Source organism: Mustela nivalis, assembly GCF_964662115.1.
Source record: "Mustela nivalis genome assembly, chromosome: 18".
Taxonomy (NCBI): domain Eukaryota; kingdom Metazoa; phylum Chordata; class Mammalia; order Carnivora; family Mustelidae; genus Mustela; species Mustela nivalis.
Genome location: NC_139037.1, coordinates 17,606,942 through 17,629,600, shown reverse-complemented (window position 1 = coordinate 17,629,600; position 22,659 = coordinate 17,606,942). Strand labels below are relative to the sequence as shown.

At 45.5% G+C, this 22,659-nt stretch overlaps 1 protein-coding gene across 4 annotated transcripts in view; it reads right to left on the bottom strand.

Annotated features, from left to right (window-relative positions):
* The window catches only part of RANBP10 (RAN binding protein 10), a 70,120-nt gene extending 47,856 nt beyond the window's left edge, over positions 1-22,264 (bottom strand). Inside the window, exons 1-2 of one of the 4 annotated variants that reach the window (XM_082711794.1) lie at positions 21,987-22,264; positions 21,086-21,197 (exon numbers count right to left, since the gene is read on the bottom strand). Coding sequence is in view for 2 of the 4 variants with exons in the window: in XM_082711791.1 (XP_082567917.1) it covers positions 21,086-21,197; positions 21,987-22,221 (347 nt within the window). In the remaining 2 variants the exon portion in view is untranslated. Of the gene's footprint in view, positions 1-12,668; positions 12,742-16,585; positions 16,668-21,085; positions 21,198-21,986 lie in introns of those variants that run through there. The other 3 variants (XM_082711791.1, XM_082711792.1, XM_082711793.1) reach the window with 3 other exon arrangements.
* Positions 22,265-22,659: the final 395 nt, after the last annotated feature.

Below are 22,659 nucleotides of genomic sequence, written 5' to 3'. Positions count from 1 at the left end.
TAGTCCTGCATTGAGTTCTGTGATCGGTCTGCTTGAGATTTTCTCTCCTTCTGTCCCCGCCCCCTCTCTAAAATAAATAAATCTTAAAAAAAAAAAGAATAAAATACTTGAGAATAAACTTGACGAAGGAAACAAGACTTGTACATTAAAAACTATAAGATGTTGCTGAAAGAAATTAAGAAGACACAATAAATGGAAAGACATCTGTGTTCACAATCAGAAAACTTAATATTGTTATGATGCCAATACTACGCAGTGCAATACACAGATTTAATGCTATCCATATGGAATCTCAAGGGACAATGAACAGCCAAAACAATCTTGAAAAAGATGAAAAAAAGTTAGAGGACTCACACTTCCTGACTTCAGAACTTACCACAAAGCTGTGATAATCAAAACAGTATTGGTACTAACATAGAGACAGACATATAGACTACAGTAACACAATAGCACAGAAATGTACCTTCCCATACATGGTCAACTGATTTCGACAAAGATGTTAAGACCATTCAAGTCTTAAGTAGAAAATAATAACACTTGGTGCTGGGACAACTGGATATCCACATGAAGAAGAATGAAGTTGGGCCCTTACCATACAACATATGCAAAATTAACTTAAAACAGATCAAATAAACAAAGATCTAAAACTGTAAAGCTGTTAAAAGAAAACACAGGAGAAAAGGTTTACATTGAAATTGGCAATGATTTCTTGGATATTAAACCCAAAGCACAGGCAACAAGAGAAAAAAGTAGGGACACCTGGGTGGCTCAGTTGGTTAGGCCACTGCCTTTGGCTCAGGCCATGATCCTGGGATTGAGTCCTGCATTGGGCTCCTTGCTCTGCAGGGAGCCTGCTTCTCTTTCTTCCTCTGCCTGCCACTCTGACCACTTGTGCATGCTCGCTCTCTCTAACAAATAAATAAATAAGTAAAATCTTAAAAAAAAAAGAAAAGAAAAAGAGAAAAGTAAACTACATCAAAATCTTAAACTTTTGTATCTCAAAGGACACCATCGGGGCACCTGGGCAGCTCAGATGGTTAAGCGTCTGTCTGCCTTCAGCTCAGGTCATGATCCCCACGGTCCTGGGATTGAACCTCACTTTGGGCTCCCTGCTCGGTGGGTAACCTGCTTCTCCCTCTCCTTCTGCTGCTCCCCCTGCTTGTGCTTTCTCCCTTTCTCTGTCAAATAACAAATAAAATCTTAAAACAAACAAACACCATCAACACAGGGAAAAGCAACCCATGGTATAGGAGAAAAACAAAACCAAAGAGAAAATCTATTAAAAACGGACAAGGACTTGAATAGTTACATCTCCAAAGAAGAGACAAATCACTAATAAGCACATGAAAAGTTGTTCAGTATCACGAATCACTGAGGAAATGTAGATCAAAAACACAACTTCCTACGCTTAAGGACAAACAAACAACAGAAAAAAGAACAAGTGTTGGTGAGGATATGAAGATTAGAACCTTTGTTCATTGACGGTACAGCAGCTATGGAAATAGGTATGGCAGTTAATCATATGGTAACTATAAGTTTAAAAAATTAGGGGTGCCTAGAGGGCTCAGTTGTTAAGCGTCTGCCTTCGGCTCAGGTCCCTGCTCAGCAGGGAGCCTGCTTCTGCCTCTCCCACTCCCCCTGCTTCTGTTCCCTCTCTCACTGTCTCTCTCTCTGTCAAATAAATAAATAAAATCTTAAAAAAATAAATAAATAAACCATGTTGGGGCACCTGGGTGGCTCAGCTGGTTAAGCATCCAACTCTTTTTTTTTTTTTAAAGATTTTATTTATTTATTTGACAGAGATCACAAGCAGGCAGAGAGGCAGGCAGAGAGAGAGTGGGGAAGCAGGCTCCCCACTGAGCAGAGAGCCCGATGTGGGGCTCGATCCCAGGACCCTGGGATCATGACCCGAGCCGAAGGCAGAGGCTTAACCCACTGAGCCACCCAGGTGCCCCAAGCATCCAACTCTTGATTTCAGCTCAGGTCATGTTCTTGGGGTCATGAATCAAGCCCTGCAATGGCCTCCATGCTCAACGAGGAGTCTGTCCGAGAATCTTTTTCCCTATCCCTCTGCCCCTTCCCCTGTTCATGTTCTCTCTCTCTCTCTCAAATAAACAAATAAAATCTTTTAAAAATTACACTTTAAAAAAATATTTTATTTGTTTATTTGAGAGGGAGAGAATAAGAGAGAGAGAATATGAGATGATGAAGGTCGGAGGGAGAAGCAGACTCCCTGCTGAACAGGTAGCCTGATGTGGAACTCAATCCCAGGATCATGATCTGAGCCAAAGGCAGTTGCTTAACCAAATGAGCCACCTAGGCAACCTACACTGTTTTAAAAATGCTTAATTTTTAAAGAAAAATTACCATTTAATCCAGCAATTCCACTTCCTGGTATATATCCAAAAGAACTGAAGAGGCACTTGAACAGATATTTGTACAATCATATTCATAGCAGCATTATTCACAACAGCCAAATGGTGAAAGCAAACCAATCCAAGTGTCTATTGCTGAATGGATGAACAGACAAACAGAATGTGACACATATATACAATGGAGTATTACTGAGACTTAAAAAGGCATAAATTATGGGGTACCTGACTGGCTCAGTTGGCATGAAACTTGGGGTTGTAAGTTTAAGCCCTATATTGGGTGTAAAGATTACTTAAATGAATATAACTTTAAAAAAAAAAAAAGGGAAGGAAATTCTGATATATAATACAACACGGAAGACAAATTCTAGGGGCACCTGAGTGGCTCAACTGGTATCTGACTTCAGCCAGGTCATCATGATCTCAGTGTCCTGGGATGGAGCCCAACATGGGGCTCCCTGCTCAGGGGAATCTGCTTGCCCCTCCCCCTGCTTGTGCTTACACACTTTCTTTCTCTCAAATTAAAAACAAAGCAAAACAAATAAAAAATGTTAAAAAAAGAAAAAAAAGACAAGGGGTGCCTGAGTGGCTCTGTTGGTTAAGCATCTGCCTTCAGCTCAGGTCATGATCCCAGAGTGCTGGGATTGAGCCCATGTCTGGGCTCCCTGCTTAGTGGGGTGTCTGCTTCTCCCTCTCCCTCTGCCTGCTGCTCTCCCTGCTTATGCACTCTCTCTCTGCCAAACAAACAAATCTTTTTTTAAAAGACAAATTCGGCTTGATTCCACTTATACAAGGCATCTAGAATAGTCAAATTCATAAAAACAGAAAGTAAAATGGTGTTTGCCAGTGCCTAGGGGGAGAATCAAGAGTTACTGTTTAATGGGGACAGTTTCAGTTTGGGAAGATGAGAAAAGTTCTGGAGATAGACGGTGGCGGTTGCACAACAATGTGAATATACTTAATGCCACTGAACTGTGCATTTCATGATTCAAATAATAAATTTTTTATGTTACATAAGTTTTACTACAATAAATAAATGAATATATGTATCAATGCAACTGCCCTTCCTCCCCAAAAAAGGTTCAAGTTCACTATCATCAGCTATAATATTTGTTATTACATAAAATCTCTTCCTCTCTTTAGGCTGGGGGATTTAGAATCCAGGAAGACAATACCCTCACCTGTTCATTCTTTCAGAGGTGTCACCTCTGGCCAAAAACGCAGCAAGTGGGTATATGTTTATTCAGTTCTGATAACCCCCAAGCCCCCAAATCATCCAAACACAGGAGATGGAGCTTAAGTTTACAGGTTCAAGCCCTATATCTTATGCCACAATGAACAGAACTGATGCAAGGCCTGTTGCCTACCTCAGGATACAGGAGCTATAGGAAGGAGCCCTCAGCCCTCAGAGGAAAAGCACACAGCCACAGCAGTACTGGGCACATAATGAACATTCAACAAACTCCTATTGTTCATCCACACGTGGTCTGGTGAACTTTATCACCAAAGTCACAGGATCCTTCCCAGCCACACTGAAAGGGAACCTATGCTTCTAGCTGGTGTGAAAACATAACAGAGCTACATAATAGGTTAAGTGAGCTCTGAACTCAGCCACAACACCCCCAGTACTACTCTCCCCTCTTGCAGACACTAGACTTCAGCAGTGAGATTAAATGACCCATACTCACGAAGCTAGTGACATTATAGGCATAGGGGAAGTCTATTTCTCCATCCACTCATGAAAAATCTAAGGAGGCCTGAGGTTCCTTCCTTGTCAATCACCAACAAAGGACGCCTGTAGTGCTTTGCCAGGTTGTGGACTCACGTGGTCCCAGCTCTCTGATAGGCCGACAAGAATGAGGTAAAACAATAAGGAAAGAGCATAATGAAAATCCAAAACCTACATATGTTCTCCTGGGCACATACTTAGATGCAAATTATCTTCGCATCTAAGCAGCAATAATAACACTACCTCTCCTCTGCAGATCTCTGGTGGCATTTGAAAATGAATGGGTTGTTAGGAGCTGTTGAGTCCTGGCTAAAGTTGAGTAATTCAGTAAAAACAGGTGTGATAAGTTTCTTTATTTTATAGAGGCCCTTGAGATCTTCTGTGCCCAATATGGTGCTGGGGACACAAGGGTAGGAGCCTGAATTCAGTCTCTGCACTCTGACAGTTTCCAGTGGCAAGTCAGGGGCAGGGTGCACTGACTCAGGGATTTCCAGAGGAAGTAAAGGCTGAGCCAAGACCTGGTAAGCAGTGAGGGGGAAAAAAGGAGCACGTTCCATGCAGAAGCAGCAGAATGTGCTGAGGTGCAGTGGCAAAAACGCAGCCCCAAAGTCAAGGAATGGAGAGAAATTAGTATGGCTGGGTCACAGCTTGGGCAGACCTAAAAAGAGCCAAAGCTGGCACAGGAAACTGGCTATCCATGCACAGCTTGCATGCTAGCTAAAGGAGTCTGAACTTCATGGAAGGTCAATAGGAAGCTGCAGAAAGGATTTAAAAAAGGGCGGAGCTGATCAAACCCACTAATGTTTGTAAAATGGATTGAAGTGGCAAAACTAGAGGCCACCCAAATCATCCCAGCCAGAGATGACAGGGCTGGACAAGGACAGAATATAAATATATATATATATATATATATATATACACATTATTCCTTAATTAATCTCTACTCCCAATGTGGGGCTCGAACTTACAACCCTGAGGTCGAGAGTTACATGCTCTACTGACTAAGTCAGCAGCCAGGCACCCCCAAGCCAAGTGCTCTTTAGAACACAGTGAACTTATGCAAGGGGGAGGAGCTGCTCTGGACACAGCCCAGCACAACCAGTCACCACAGAAAGGGCAATTCTCTGAGACCCACTGGCAAACTCTGGAGCCCAAGTGCTTGGCCTGTCAGCAGTAGCCTTTCTCCAGTTCTCCTCCAACCCTAACATTTATACTGTGTGCAAACAGCCAAACAAAAAACAAAAAACATGCATCAGACCAAAGTATGAGACAAGCCCAGATTCAAATCTCACCCCTGACACTGAGTTCACCCTATGCCCACATCAGCTTGTCAGACTGTTCCTCAGCTATCACCATCAGTCCAGAGAGGCCTCAGGGTAGCCACTGAACAGGATCCTGGGCATGGTGCCGGGAGGGCTGCTGGGGGCTACTGGACAACTCCACTGTACTTTAGTTCATGCACTATAGACTTTTCTACCATTGGAATTGGGTAAAATAGGACATTTCTGATGGTCTGAATCTTGGGACTTCTAAAAACAAGCACCTCGGGGTGCCTGGGTGGCTCAGTGAGTTAAAGCCTCTGCCTTCGGCTCAGGTCATGATCCCAGGGTCCTGGGAGGGAGCCCCGCATCAGGCTCTCTGCTCAGCAGGGAGCCTGCTTCCCTTCCTCTCTCTCTGCCTGCCTCTCTGCCTACTTGTGATCTCTGTCTGTCAAATAAATAAATAAATCTTTAAAAAAATAAAGATAAATAAAAAAATAAAAACAAGCACCTGTTTACTGGGGAATCGCTGAGGAAAAAGGAGGTGAGCATCTGCCTCTTTCTTGGTAATATGTCAGATAATGCTAGAAAACTAACAGATACAAGCTGCCTTGGTCACCTAGGAGGGAAACATGAGGGGTTCCCACTCCCTAAGCAGGTAACTGGAATAGACAGAGCTTACCTCCCCTATATTTAACATCTCCACTAGGGCTTTCTTTTCGAGCAGGAGGATATATCTGAGGAGCTTGGGGGCAAAGTTATTAGCCCACATCATGACTTAAAGTAGGGTAAACCCCTCTGCTTTACTCCTTTCTTCCATATGGCAGCAAAATGGAGAAACCATTTTTCATAGTGATGAGACAACCAGTTAGGTATAGAGGGACAATAGATGGTAAGTTCTTCATGGCAGTGAGACCAAGAGCTGGCCTCTAACTTCTCAGTTTCTACTTCACTGCCAAAACCATAACACAAGCTAGAGCTAGAAGAGCAACTCCAACTCTCTGTGGGGCTCCAGGGAGAAAAGGGCAGCAAGTGAGCACAGCTCCAGCCAAGCTGGAGTGCAGGACGGAGGATGAGCAGCAGCTACGGCAAGACCCTTAGCTGACCACACGGCCAGGTCCGCCCTGAAGCTATCACCATACACCGCAGGCAGCGGGGGCAAACTGGGGCCCTGGAAAATGACCTACAGTGAAAATGGACTGGTGGTTTCTGGGGCCCATGCTGCCCTCCACCCACCTCTGCTGACTCTCCCACAAAATCAACAGTCTGCTGAAACCCTGCAGTCACGCGGAGAGCTGAGCACAGTCAGCTTGGATTCTTCTTTTTTCTCTTTGGCTTTCCAGATGTTCTATAATTACTTTGATAGTCACAGAAAAATCATTTTCCAGAGCCAGCTGATGGCCACATACTTAGGAGGCTGTTGGCTCTCGCCCATCAGACTCTCCCTAGATTATCCCAGGGCACATTTCAGTGCCAGAGGGGCACAGAGGGGGACCTAGTTTTCACCGTCAGCTCCACAGTACCCCCACTTGTCTTTGACAGGAGTGCAGAGGCTGCAAGGGAAGAGCACACCTTCAGAAACAGGAGGAAATTGTCAAAATCCCTGCTTTGGTAGAGGAGATGGGGCTCTGGCTCACACAGTAGCAGGTGAGTCCCAAGCGCGCAACCCAGAGCACACAGCAAGGAAACCCTCCTGCTCAGCACAGTGACACTGGCTCAGCACAACTCCAGCTGACTAGAGATTCTTCTATGGCCCAGACAGGTCTGGTGGTGAACAGAGGACAGGACCTTAGAAACCCGGCCTCTGGAGTCTCATACCCTCCAGGGACATACCACAAGGCCTGGGGCAAGGAGACCTCGCTTTGCTCTTATCACCCATCCAGTCCTGAGAGATAGCCTGGAGCACTCTCCACTCTACACAGGCAACCTCTCTGGCAGCAGAGGTCCAGAGACAACATCCCAGACTCTTGAAGCCTGGTCTCAGACACTCCAGCCTAATTCAGGACTGGGCGTCTCGGATTTCACCCCACATCTCAAGTTCCCTATCAGAAGAGGAGAGGTTGGACTAAAGGGCTCCTAAGATCCTTCCCTGCTCTGACCTAGAGACTTCAATTCTTGGCAGAATAAGGTCCAGATACGGTTACAAATGTGCTGTACCCAGATGCAAGCCCAAGAGGGGGTAGACCCTGAAACAGCAGTCAAAAAGCCACCAAGACAACAAAAGAAAAGGAAATTACAGACCGATATATACTTTATAGATGCAAAAATCATCAACGAAATTGTAGCAAACCAATTCCATCCAGCAATGTATTAAAAGGATTACAAACATGACCAAGTGGGATTTATCCTACGAAGGCAAGGTGGTTCAACATTAAGAAAATCAACCAATATAATAAACCACATTAACAGAACTAAGGAAAAACACACTCATGATCATCTCAATTTATGCAGAAAAAAAAAATAATAATCCAACACCCCTTCATGACACAAGCACTCACAAAAGTAGGAATAAAAGAGAACTTTTTCAAAATGATAAAGGGTATTTATGAAAACCCAATGGTGAGAGGCTGAAAGCTTTCCCCACAAGATTAGAATAAAACAAGTATGCCTACCTTTTACCCACTGCTATTCAACACTGTACTGGATGGAAGTCCTTGCCAGAGCAATCAGTCAAGAAAAAGAAGTAAAAGGCATTCAAATAAGAAAAGGACAGGTAAGGGCACCTGGGTGGCTCGGTGGATAAAGCCTCTGCCTTTGGCTCAGGTCATAATCTCAGGGTCCTCGGATAGAGGCCTGCATCGGGCTGTCTGCTCAGTGGGGAGCTTGCTTCCCCCTCTCTCTGTCTACCTCTCTGCCTACTTGTGACTGACCTCTCTCTGTCAAATAAGTAAATAAAATCTTTAAAAAAAAAAAAAAAGAAGAAAAGGATAAGTAAAACTATCTCTATTTGGAGATGACATGATTTTATAAAAAATCCCCAACAGTACACAGAAAGCACATTAGAGCTAAAAAATGAATTCAGCAAAATTGCAGGATATAAAATCAAACAAAAGGCAGTTGTGTTTCTATACACTAACACTGAACAATCTAAAAAGGAAATTTTTTAAAAATTCCATTTATAGGGGCGCCTGGGTGGCTCAGTGGGTTGGGCTGCTGCCTTTGGCTCAGGTCATGGTCTTGGGGTCCTGGGATCGAGTCCCGCATCGGGCTCTCTGCTCGGCGGGGAGCCTGCTTCCCTCTCTCTCTCTCTGCTTGCCTCTCCGTCTACTTGTGATCTCTCTCTGTCAAATAAATAAATAAAATCTTAAAAATAAAAATTCAATTTATAATATAGCATCAAACAAGTAAAATACTTGGGAATAAATTAAGCCAAGGAAGCAAAAGACTCCTACACTATAAACTACAAAACAATGCTAAGTTAAATTAAATTTAATTAAAGAAATTATATTAAGGAAGACAAATAAATGGAAAGACCTCTTGTGTTCATGGATCAGAAGACTTAATATTGTTAAGATAGAGAGTATTGTGAATAGTCTCCAAACTGACCCAAAAAGTCAATGCAATCCCTACCAAAATTCCACAGTGTTTTTTGCAGAAATGGAAAAGTCAATCCTTAAAACCATATGGATATACAAGGGACCCCAAGTGTCTAAAACAATCTTGAAAAAGGAAGAACAAAGTTAAAGGATTCACACTTCCTGATTTTAGAACTTACTAGAATACTGCAGTAATCCAAACAATGTGGTGCATAAGGTAGACGCAAAGACAAATGGAACAGAATTTAAAGTCCAGGTATAAACCCATATCTATCACGAAATTACTTTCAACAACGGCGCTGAATCCATTCAATGGGGAAAGAACTGTCTCTTCAACAACTGGTGCTAGGGGCACCTGGGTGGCTCAGCTGGTTAAGCAACGTACTCTTGATTTTGGCTCAAGTCATGATCTCAGTGTTGTGGGATAGAGCCCCACCTAGGGCTCCACACTGGGCTGGGAGCCCGCTCGGTATTTTCTCTCCCTCCCCTATTCTCTGGGGGCGGGGAGGGGGGCACAGTTGGTGCTGGGACAACTGGACTTCTACATGCAGTTGAATGAAGTTGAACCCCTCCTTCATACTATATATGAAAATAAACAAAAAATGGATCAACAATCTAAATACGAGAGCCAAAACTATAAAATTCTTGAAAGAAAACAGGGAAAAGCTTCATGACCTTGGATTTTGCAATGGATTCTTAGATGAGACACTAAAAGCATGAGCAACAAAAGAAAAAATTAGATAAACTGGATTTCATCAAAATTAAAACTTTTAGGGCACTTGGCTGGCTCCATTGGTACAGCACACAACCCTTTGATCTCAGGGTTGTGAGTTCAAGCCCTACATTAGGCATGGAGCCTACTTCAAAAAGATTTTTTTTCATTAAAAAAAATATTAAAACTTTTGTGCATCAGAAAACATTATCAAGGGGCTCCTGGGTGGCTCAGTGGGTTAAAGCCTCTGCCTTCGGCTCAGGTCATGATCCCAGGGTCTTGGGATCGAGCCCCGCATCGGGCTCTCTGCTCAGCAGAGAGTCTGCTTCTTCCTTTCTCTCTCTGCCTGCCTCTCCACCTACTTGTAATCTCTGTCAAATAAATAAATAACTAAAATCTAAAACAAAACAAAACAAAACAAAAACCACATTATCAAGAAAGTGAAAAGATAACTAGAGCATGGGAGAAAATATTTGCAAATCATGTATCTGATAAGGGTTTAATATCCAAAATATGTAAAGAGGGGCCCAAGGGGCACCCAAGTGGCTCAGTTGGTTAAGCGACTAATCTTGATTTCAGCTCAAGTCTCAGATTCATGAGATAGAGCCTTGTATCAGGGACTCTGCTTTTCTCTCTCCCTCTGCCCCTACCCCACATCACACCCTCATGCACTCTCTAAAATAAACAAATCTAGGGGCACTTGGGTGGCTCAGTGGGTTAAAGCCTCTGCCTTCGGCTCAGGGTGTGATCCCAGGATCCTGGGATTGAGCCCCGCATCCTTCCCCCCTCTCTCTCTGCTTGCCTCTCTGCCTACTTGTGATCTCTGTCAAATAAATAAATAAAATCTTTTTTAAAAATAAATAAATTAAATAAAATAAACAAATCTAGGGGCGCCCAGGGGGCTCAGTCATTAAGTGTCTGCCTTCAGCTTAGGTCATGATCCCAAGCTCCTGGGATCAAGCCCTGCATTGGGCATCCAGCTCGGCTTCTCTCTCTCCCACTCCCCCTGCCTGTGTTCCCTCTCTTGCTATGTCTCTGTCAAATAAATAAATAAAATACTTAAAAACAAACACAGAAACAAACAAACAAATCTTTTTTAAAAAGAGGGACTCAAACAAATACTTCATCAATGTTCACTTCTATGTACCATTATTCACAATAGCCAACAGATGGAGGGAAAAACCCAAGTGTCTATCAACAGATAAAAGATAAACAAAATGTGGTTTATACATACAGCCATAAAAAGGAATATTTCTGATATAGATCACAACACAAACCTTGAAAACATTATGTAAGTGAAATAAACACAAAAGGACAATATTGTAGGATTCCAGTAATTTGAAATATCTAGTATAGGCAAACTCATAGAAACAGAAAGGTTGCCAAGGGCTGGAGGAGGGGGAAATAGGGAATTATTGCTTAATGGGTACAGAGTTTCTGTTTGAGCTGATGAAAAAGTTTTGGAAAATAGACAGTGGTAATGATTGCCTAAGATTGTGAATGTAATTAATACTACCGAATTGTACACTTAAAAATGGTTAAGGGGTGCCTGGGTGGCTCAGTGGGTTAAAGCCTCTGCCTTCGGCTCTGGTCATGATCCCAGGGTCCTGGGATCGAGCTCCGCATGGGGCTCTCTGCTAAGCAGGGAGCCTGCTTCCCTTCCTCTCTCTCTGCCTGCCTCTCTACTTGTAATCTCTGTCAAATAAATAAATAAAATCTTAAAAAATAAAATAAAATAAAAATGGTTAAAATGATACATGTCATATATATATCATACACTGCACAGCACACACACACGTGCACACAGTCACCAATAACACCCCCCACGGCCCTGCATGCCAGCATTAGCCTCATCTGACTTTTCCAAATGAAACAAGGAAGCCTTGGCACAAGGCGCAGTGGAAAGCATCGGAGTATTCTGGCCTCCTGTCAGGGCCAGAAGAAAGAAGTCCTTCACCATAAGCAAACAGCAGATGACAAGGGTGAAGAACACCCACCTAGCTCTTTTTATTTTCTATCAATTTCTTCTTAGAGAGAAAGTGGATTTCATGGGCTGGCAAGCCCACAGGGACTTTTTTTTTTTTTTTTTTTTTTTTTTTTTTTTGAGAGGGAGAAAGAGAGCAAGCAAGAGCACAAGAGCAGGGGGAGGAAGAAGCAGACTCCCCAAAGAGCAGGGAGCCTGACATGGGGATCGATCCTAGGACCCCAGAATCATGACCTGTGCCTAAGGCAGACACTTAACCGACTGAGTCATGAGGGTGCCCCGGGCACTTTTAATAAATACTGCTTAAGATATATGAACCAGGGCGCCTGGGCTCAGTGGATTGAGCCTCTGCCTTCAGCTCAGGTCATGATCTTGGGGTCCTGGGATCAAGCCCCGCATCAGGCTGTCTGCTCGGAGGGGAGCCTGCTTCCCTCTCCCCTCTGCCTGCCTCTCTGCCTACTTGTAATCTCTCTCTCTCTCTGTGTCAAATAAATAAATAAATAAAATCTTAAAAAAAAAAAAAAAAAAGATATGACCCAATGGGCGCTTAGGTGGATCAGTTGGTTAAGCGTCTGGCTTCAGCTCAGGTCTGGGATCCGGGACCTGGGATCCAGGCCCTGGGATCCAGGCCCACGGCGGGCTCCCCGCTCAGCAGGGAGCCTGCTTCTCCCTCTCCCTCTGCCCTTCTCTCCTGTCCATGCTTGCTCGCTCTGTCTCTCAAATAAATAAATAAAAATCTTAAAAAAAAAAAAAAAGATATGAGCCAATGACCATTGCACCTGAACATATTTTTTTAAGATTTTATTTATTTATTTGTTTGTTTGTTTATTTATTTATTTATTTGTCAGAGAGAATGAGAGCACAAGCAGGGGGAGCAACAGGCTGAATATCTCCAGGCCCACAGAGCTCTGGTAGGAAGTAATGAAGAGGAAAGAAAAAAAAGACAAGCTCCTCGGTCTCAGAGCTGAGATAGCTCATGGGGGCTGAGGGAAGGTACCAGCTCTGCTGCCAATCCTCTCGGTCACCAATGCCTCTGTCCCTTGCCCCAGACCCCCGTGGAGCTACTGAAATCTTACCTGATAGCTTCATCTTGACATCTAACACCTTAGCCACAGCTCAGCAGGCTGGCAATCTTGTTCCTATCAGAATCTGCCCTAGATAAAGAAATCATCAGCCTCCGTAACAGAGATCTTGGGGACTATGGTTACAAAATGGTCCCTGGGAGACATTTCAGGAAAAGCACCAACTGATGTTTAGGTCTGAAATAAGGGTTAATATTTGGTGCTAGGAATTTTATTTCATACTCTGATGGGCCTGCTTAAAACCACAGGCCATCAGGACATTGGCTGCTGTGTGTACATGCTGCTCCTCCAGCAACCACACCCCCACTTGGCAGAGGATGCAGTTACCCACTGAGCCCATATCTGTGCAGGCCCCTTACTGAGAGATGGTCCATAACAGAGATGAATGAACCAAGCTCGGCACCACCCAAGAAAAAACAGGCTTGAAGGAAAAGGGGCCTAGAGTCAAAATGTGCTTGTAGGCAGGAAGGTGGTTCTGAATGTGAGTCTGGAGACCCTCATACATCCACTGTCAAGAACACCATCAAAACACCCAGAGACCCCACAAGACAGGGAGGGGCAGAACAGTCCCCATGAGTAACCCTAAGTAGGTTACTCACACACTCTAGGTTCTGGCTTTTTCCCTAAGAGTCTCAAGCACCAAGACTTTCCAGAGCCTGTCACATTCAGAAACCAAACATACTGCCCTTACCAGAAGGTATACCTATTGGTTCCCCAGCTTAATATGAGTCTCGACACAGTAAATGCCCTTACTCAGACATTACCCTTAATCTGCTAGTTACAGGTATTCATCCAGAAATGGGCCTGGAGTTTACTGGTTTGTAATTTAGCATCTTTCATTATTTTCAGCAGGGGATCTTATTCAAGTAACTAGCCCACCATTACCTGGAAACTCTAAGGCCCAATGAGTTTGAAAACATCAAATTCCATGTATTAAACCCCTTTCTGCTTAAAATATCTGGAATGGTTTCTGTTTTCTGCACTCACCTCAACTGATATACATAATGGCAATAAACTACATTTGTTTAAACCTGCATCTCTCTATATATTTTTTTTTAATATTTATTGATTAATTGAGAGAGAGCACATGCACAAGTTAGGGGGGCAGAGGGAGGAGAGAGAAACTCAAGCAGACTCTGTGCAGAGCCTGTCCCAGGGCTCGATCCCATGACCCCAGGATCACGACCCGAGCCAAAACCCAGAGTAGACCACTCAACCAACTAACTAAACCATCCAGGTGCCCTGTCTCTCTGCTATTTTTTAAATGTACACTGTGTCAGGTGTTGAAAAATGTTATGTATTATTTACATTTTGGCACATAAATAAATAAAAGCAAATATAACTACTAATAAACTCCTAGAACAACAGCTATTATTAAAAGAGAGCATTCTGTAAAAGAGCCAATGTCAATTTCAGATACATGGTTTTGTATACTGGGTGATAATTAGTTCTACCCAGCAAACCATCCCCTCTGCCTCCCTTTGGTTCAGTTGCACCTCGGCAATGTCCTCCAGAAGAGACAAGCTGAGCCCTGACAGCACCTGGGCACAACTGCCTTTCTGCTCTCTCATCTTCCAACTGCCTCCATCCCTTTGACCAAAAAAACATCAGCTGCCGGGTGCACTGCACATTAAGAAAACTCCTGGGGCTCTGTCTAGATAAGGATGAGCACTGTTATCAATCAGTAACATGTGCCACAGAAGCTGAGTGGGCAGATGAGGTATCTGAGCCTTGAAACCTGCCCTCCCCATAACCTTAAATAAACTTCCCTGGAATCCCAGGCCACTCCTAAGGTTCAAGAGGTAGGAGGGGAAGAGAGCAAAAGACTTACCCAGCCCCTCCCCCATTGCTCTACACAGTCCAGAGCTGTTCTTTCTGGCAGCCTCATGAGAGGGGCTGGGTTCTTTTCTATCACCAAGTTTTCCAGCCTCATTTCCAGCAACAGAATCATGACCTCATATTTCAACAAAATGCCAGGATCCTGGAGCTACAAAGACATTTCATATGGATTTTGAGCAGAATTTCTGGAGAGGAAGAGTGACAACCTGAAGAGAGGTGACATTATCCACCCCTCTCTAGAGATCCATCCTTTCTTTGCAATTTGACCCCTGCCCACAGAGACCCAAACTGGGAACCTTTATTCTTTCCTAACAGCCCCAGAATAAGATGACAGACACCCCATGCTTCCCATGCAGAGCTACTGAGTCCATCCTCCTGTGTTCCACACCAATGGGCTCCTGCTTCCCCTCTAACAGGGAATCTCTCTTACATAGTGACCCATTTAGGGAAAAGAACAAACATTCCAGAAAACAAAAAAAAAAACAATGAGGGCAGGAATTGGGGAGAAGGGCTGTGCAGTGAATTTCAGGAATCTCTCCAGAGGCTGATGCTCGACTAAGGAAGCCCCCAGTTACAAGAAGGCAGCCATACTCCCCACTCTCAGCTTCCAGCTTGGAGCCTGGGGGTGCAAGACACAGTGAGCAGGGAAGTCCAGATGTGCTCAGCACAAGAAAAAGTCCTTCCAGAAAAGTGGACATCGTGTAGACTCCAGTATTCTCACCCTGAATCAGAGCTACACCTCAGTGAGCCCAGCTAGACCTGGGCTTTAATCCCCAACACAGGTAGGCAATACAAACACTCGAAGATGTTCCAGACTCTACATACTCCATGTCTCCAGAAATGGTGCAATGTGTTACCAGGGAGAGATGCAGCCCACAGTTCAGCATCTGCCCGTGATGCCATCAGAACTGGAGGGCAGTCAGGAAGAACAGGGCACAACCACCATCTGTACCTGCCTTGGGCAAAGACAGAACCTACTTCTCAGGACAGGCAGGACAAAGCCTCCTCCCCCAGGTCCAAAGATGACCACCTACTTTGCAATGGCACTGCACAATACCATTGTGCATGGAGCGAGGGAACCCAGGGGCCAGCCACAGACTGTCTCTAGGCTGGAGGGCCTGAGCTCAAGTTGCTTTACAGATCACAAACATGGCAGGTGAGATCGTGAATGAGCGAGCGGCTCTCTGGGTCTCCATGGAAAATTATGGACAGTGTCGTCTTTCAGGTGGGACTTGGCAAAAACCAAATACCAAAGACCAAGCAAAGGCGGAGTGCTTTCACCCCCAGGAAGCCTCTCTGGCCACCAGTCTTCAACATCCCTCCTCTGTATCTTACCATACAGGAAAAAGACCAACCAAGAGAGAGAAGACACAGGCTTCAGGAAAACCATGCCTGGAGTGTGGGACCTAAAGCTACTGGCACACGCTGGACAGGGCTCTCAGCCTGAGAGGCTGACTGAACCAGAGCAGCAATCTCTTCTGTCCCATCCACTCTCAAAAGTTTGGGCAGATCCAAGTCCTCAAACACTGCTACCACCCTCAGGATAAAGCCCATGGTCCTTAGCCAGAGCATACAAGATATTTCTGATCTGGCCCTTGCCTACCTCATACTCTGTGCTCCTCAACTTTTTATACACTACTCCTTCTGCCTGGATGACCTGCTTCTCAACAAAGTGAAAACCTGGAACCCTCTAATTCATCCTTCCAAATTTAGCATTATCACCCCTTCTATGAAGGTTTCCCCAAACTTTCAGGTACAGAGAAAGCCCAACCTCTGGGCAACCCCTGGGTATAGCACACACTATGGAATGGCCTTTTCTAGACCACCCTGTAAGGCTGTATGTGTAGGCATATCTGCCTCCTCCCTAGATGAGCCTCAGGCCTGTGCTCCTGAAGGCCCGGCCTGGCACCGAGACTAAACAATGGGTGCCTCACTGTGGTATACAGAATTAATGATGAGTGCTTTGCTGCCTGGCCAAAGGAAGTCAGCTGCAAGTTCAAGCAAAGGCAGGCTGGCTGTGGCCAGCACCTGGGCCTGGGCACTAGTTGCAGAGAAGAGCCACCCCCCCACACCTTAACTCCATCCTGTGCTCCAGCCCAGGCTTGCTGGTCTTGGGTAGAGCCACCCATCACATGTCAGGAGGCTGCTGCTGCTGGGATGATGTTACAGTCTATTTTGAGGGTCACACTGGAGCATCTGTCAGCCTGGCCAGCCACACCCTCCATGTGTCATCACTAAGAGCTGGGGACACCCACAAGTCCACAAACTCTGCCTGAGCGAGTCATTTCCCCAAGGAACCCTCAGCCTCAGGGCCTCAGTGGCTTTCTAACAAGATCAACCTGAATGCCCTTATCTCCTGGCACCACTGGCAGGGCTCTGATGTCTCCTCACCCACCAGACCCAATTCCTGCCGTTCCCAGCACTGGTGACTCGGCAAAATGCAGCTGAAGCCCATCAGTTTGTACCAAGCTCTTAGCTTAAATGTAGCCCCCCCTTCTTTAGCTCTCTCTTACATTAAGGAGTGCCCAGAAAGCCCAGGACCCTGACTTCAAGCCAGGTACTAAGCAGGTTCATTTTAGGTCCAGCAGGTCTCACCTGCTGATAAACTCCTACTCATCCCTCAAAACCAAACCCACACTCTGCCTCCTCTTGCAGAGAATATTTCCGTCTACTCTCTGCTGAGTGGCCAAAGGCTTTCAAAGCTGGTCTGTGCTGGCTTTACCTTTATTCTCCCTGTACCCAGCCTAGCACATAGTAGGTATGACTAAATACTCAATGAACCCCTGAAATGAAACTACCTAACTAGACTAGATTAGTACGTTCTACAAAAATCATCAAAACAAAGGCCTTTCTGGAAAATGACATTGATAAATGGGTTCATAAACATTTTTAACAAATGTACTCAAAACTACAGAAAAACAAATTTACAGATTCAGTAAATCAAGCCCAGTACAGAGTATGCCACATTTCTCTGGCCCCATTCAGCACTAAACACCTTGTAGCTCTGTCTCTTAAGGACACTGTGATCCCCTAAGAATCCAACTGGACATTCCTTCACTCTACCCAGGGAAAGAACTCAATGGGGAAAGGCACCAGCAGAGACACATATGTCTAGGATCAGGCAAAGACATCTAACAAGTTGGGCCACTCAAAGCCGTAGTGCCAGGACGGGTCACCAAACATTCTAGGGGTTCAGGACTAACTCACAAAATAGACACATTATCAGGGTGCCTAGGTGGCTCAGTTAGTTGAGTGGCTGACTCTTGATTTAGACTCGGGTCATGAACTTGGGGTCCTGGGATAGAGCCCTGCTTCGAGTTCCCTGCTTAGCAAAGACTCAGCTTCTGCTCCCTCTCCCTCTGCCCCTCCCCAATGAGGTCATATTCTCTTTCAACTAAATAAATAAAATCTTTTTTTAAAAACTATTTATTTATTTATTTTTAAGATTTTATTTATTTATTTGACAGAGATCACAAGGAGGCAGAGAGGCAGGCAGAGAGAGAGAGGAGGAAGCAGGCTCCCTGCTGAGCAGAGAGCCCGATGCGGGACTCGATCCCAGGACCCTGAGATCATGACCTGAGCCGAAGGCAGCGGCTCAACCCACTGAGCCACCCAGGCGCCCTAAAAACTATTTATTTATTTGACAAAGAGAGAGAGCCCAAGAGAGAGCACATCCACTGAGCCACCCAGGCATCCAAAGACGATCTTTTTATTAAAAAGAAAAAGGATTTGGGAGTGCCTGGGTTAAGCCTCTGCCTTCGGCTCAGGTCATGACCTCAGGGTCCTGGGATCGAGTCCCACATCAGGCTCTCTGCTGGGCAGGAAGCCTGCTTCCTCCTCTCTCTCTCTCTCTCTCTGCCTGCCTCTCTGCCTACTTGTGATCACTGTCAAATAAATAAATAAAATCTTAAAAAAAAAAAAAAGGATTTTCTGGGACATCTAGGTGGCTCAGTCCGTTAAGTGTCTGCCTTCAGCTCACATCATGATCTCAGGGTTCTGGGATCAGGTCCCACATTCAGCTCCATGTTCAGCACGAAGTCTGCTTCTCTCTCTATCCCTCTCCCCTACTTGTGCACACATATGCACGCACTCTCTCTCAATTAAATAAAAATAAAATCTTAAAAAAAAAAAAAAAGGATTTCTGTCTCTCCCTCTGCCCCTCCACACCCTTGTGTGCACTTCTCTCTCTCTCTCTCTCCCCCTCCCTTTAAAACAAAGACATATTTAAAAAAATAAACTCTAAAAACAAACAAACAAATTTAAAAAGACATATTAGGGTGCCTGGGTGGCTCAGTTGGTTAAGCAACTGCCTTGGGCTCAGGTCATGATCCTGGAGTCCCAGGATTGAGTCCCACATCGGACTCCCTGCTCAGCAGGGAGTCTGGTCTGCTTCTCCCGCTGACCTCTCTCCTCTCATGCTCTCTCTCTCTCAAATAAATAAATAAAATCTTTAAAAAAACAAAAAAAAACCCACCACATTATCATCTGCTCCAGCCACTTTTCAGAGACGCCGTAAGGCTGGAACTCCAGCATACAGGAAAGCTATACAACACAACTGGTTAACACCTGGGTCACAGACCAAACCTAGGTTAGAAACTCGCCTGCACTATTGATGGGAAACAAATAATGAGCTGATCATTTTCTGCCGTTCGCCTCCTCGAACCCACTATCTGGCTACATTCTAGCCATGAGACAGCTTTCAGAGATTCCATAAAGAGGCCACGAGGAGACATTCATATACTTGCTATCTGACGGTGGTCAAGTGAAGCAGGCCACTACAAACACAGACGACATGAGGCCTTATTAAAACTGAGGTTTCAAAAAAAAAAAAAAAAACAAAAAAAAAAACTGAGGTTTCCAGGTCAGCCTATTGGTTATATTAACCACATATAAAAATGCTGGCTACAGAAACTGACAGAAGATAAGATGCCCAACTTTCTTTAAATCTGCAGGCAAAAACTATAGTAAAGACAACTAACAAGACACAGGGCCTCTTCAGCAAGATCCGCTTACAACGGAAATGTGAAAAGCCAGTTGAAGGAATTCAGGTCTCTACATTTAAACACTCCCCTTCTGAAAAAGTATTCTCTTTTCTCACTAGCTCAGCGGTTATCTATGATTAGGACTACATAGAAAACAATTGATTTTCCTCCCTAAAGTCCAAGTAATGCTCCTCGGTCTCCTTGACAATATAAGACTCCAGCCACTGCCATTTTAGTCTCTACCAAAACTATTTTTGCACTGTTTAAGAGGCCATTCTCATTCACACTAGTTCAAACACTTTGTGCTTTGATCAGATGATGGGAAAGGAAAATAGAAACTTTAAAGCCCTCCAATAGTATGTTTCCTATCTTTAAATTAACTAGACAGGATAAAAGTTAAAAGATGTAATAGCATGCCATGATCAGAATTTCAGAATCATGGAATCCCGGGGTTAAAGGCAGCTTAGGTGCTGGCCTAGCTCTCCACAGCACAGACAAAGAGACTGAATCTGCGCCATCTACCCATGGCCACACGACCATCCCAGGCAAGGATGACACAATTTCACTGAGGAAGCAGGCAAAGCTCTTGACTATAGCAGTCCTCCCCCAGCACAGCCCCTTGGGTGGGCATTTTGCATGCACCACAAGAGGGGCAGTCCCTAAGAGAGAGGAAGTATTTTGAATGCTCAAAAACACATATTCAGGATTGGCACGAAGGTCACTGGTGTAGTTGGCAAACTTCCCACATCAGACCTAGGGTCTGATGAGGAATGCCTTTCCAAGACAGCCGAAATCATGTTATTTCATAAGTTAAACACCTGCTATGTCACAATCAATGGGAAAAAAGAGAGTAGGAGAAAAAGGGAAAAAAAGAAAAATGAGAAATCTCCCCCTCTGACTTCCAAGTGTCTGCTTAGATCACCCTAAAATAAGGAGCCTCCTTAATGCTTACTTTAATGAGGACCTTCTTAAAGCTGGTCCAACTGGTGTTCAAGTCCCTGGACTGAAAAACAAGTTTATGAGCAGCGAGGTCACCTGATTCTGACCATGTGCATACTGTTTACCCTGAGATGACAGGCCAGTGGCTGCCACAGCTATGATGAATGCTGTTAAGACTCTACGATCCCTTTGAAGCCTTACAGAGGCCTCTACATGACTAAATGCCATAAAAAAGAACCCTGAATGCAGCAAGAGTGTGAAAGGAGGGAAGTCACAAATGCCAGAGGACAGTGAAGAAAATCCCATTCTGGATACTGAATTGTTAATGTAAACTTGTTACTGGTTTCCCTGACTTGTGAGGTATCTCATTACATAATCACCTTAGAAGTGTAATCACTAAATCTCTTTAGAAGTCCCCTCCTCTACCTGTTGATGGCAATGCACCTACTTGCTACTAACAGCTGCCGCTTAAAACCAGGCCATACCAACAGTCAGGTAACAGAGGCAGCCCCACTATTCAACCCTCTGTAGCCCAGACCCATAGAGCTCAGGAGCTCACATCAGTCACAAGTGTCAACCAGGAGACCTTGAACTCTGACCACAAGGAACAGTTCAGTGCTGGGGAAAAGAAGATGGTAAGAAGGGGCTTACCCATCTCTTCCTTTGCTGACAATCTTCACCTCAAAGTAATAAATGCCACAGGCAGCAGGTATGGGGTGAGTCGCACGCACTGAGGCAGCATCTTTGTGATTTTTACCATGACCTAATAGGAGAGAGCAAGGAAGAAATTTCAGCAGAAATGCAGATAGAAGCCTTGTTCTTTTCTGCTCCATGGCAACTTCACCCCTTCATGGCCAGGGGAAGCCCTTACATAGTTCAAGGAATAACTAGAGAACAACTGAGCAAACACATAAGCCTCCCACTTTTGGCTCACTTCCTCCTGGGAAATGCAGCCCTGCCAGAGACACTTTCTCCCATACAAACCAAAGGAGGGTACAGGCAATGTGGATGCATGTGAGAGATTCCCAAGTGCTGCTGGCAGTCTCTCCAGAATATAGAGAGCCCACCTGGGAGATCAGGGGAGGAGGAGGCAGCTCTGGAAGTCCATTCCCCTTAACTTTAATAAAAAACTCCAAGCTCTGTCTGTGATGTCTGGCAGGTGAGCAAGCCCAAAGGCCTCTGGCCAATGAAGGGGATGTGACCACCCCCTTCTTCTGACACTCCCAAAACTAAGCAGTGATGAAAGGCCCAGCTGGCATTGGAGCTACCCAGGATAACCAAAAAGGCCCTCGGGTGGAAGGTCCAGCCCTGCACTGGGTTTGGACACCTGTTGCAGTTCTCTTGCCATCGGGTGTCTCAGGGGCACAGCAGTCTAGAGAGTCGACCCTCGGCCTGGTCAGCCTCAACACCATGGACACCCCGCAGGGGCCAAGGCCTAACCTGGAGCACCCAGGCCAGGGAAGGGACGTGATATGGCAGGGGTCGGGCAGCACAGGCGCCCGGCAAATGCTCCGGTCATACCCCAACCACCCTGGGTAGAAGAGGCCGATACCTTTGTAGTGGACGCGGAGGTTGCCCTGGGAGAGGCCGATGTAGTTGTACTTGTCCTTGGGGCTCCAAGAGCGCGGCAGTGGCGTCTCATGCTGGTTGACCGCGGGATACAGGCGCTGAAGGCGCCGGCTCAGCTCCTGCTCCCCCGGGGACGGCAGCCCGCCCCCAGCGCCCCCACCAGAGGAATCTCCAGCCTGAGGGCTCCCAGCTCCCGGGTCCACCGTCGCCGCCGCCATCTTGGAGGGAGCTGCTATTGTGTCACTGGGGGCGGGGAGGAGCGGGACCAGATCCTCCCCGCTCAGCCAATGGCCGACGAGCCTACCGAGGCCGCAGGGAAACCGAGTCCGAGTCCGACACCTCTCTTTGGACATTGCCAGCCCTCGCCACATTGAGGACTCCATATCCCACAATGCAGAGCTTTCCAGAGGCGGGACAACCCGGGCTCGTAGGGAACTTTGGGAGATGTAGTATATATCTGCTCAGTCATAAGCCTGTTCGGCGAGACTTCGAGAAACCAAAAACTACAATTCCCGCTGGCAAGGCGGATCCAGGCCCTCAGTTCGCCGCCCTCCCCCATAGCCTCTGTTTATCACCCCGCCTCAGTTCTGATAGCTAGAGTCAAATCCACTGTAGTGATTGACTGAGGGGACCCTACTCCCGGGTCTGAGGCCACC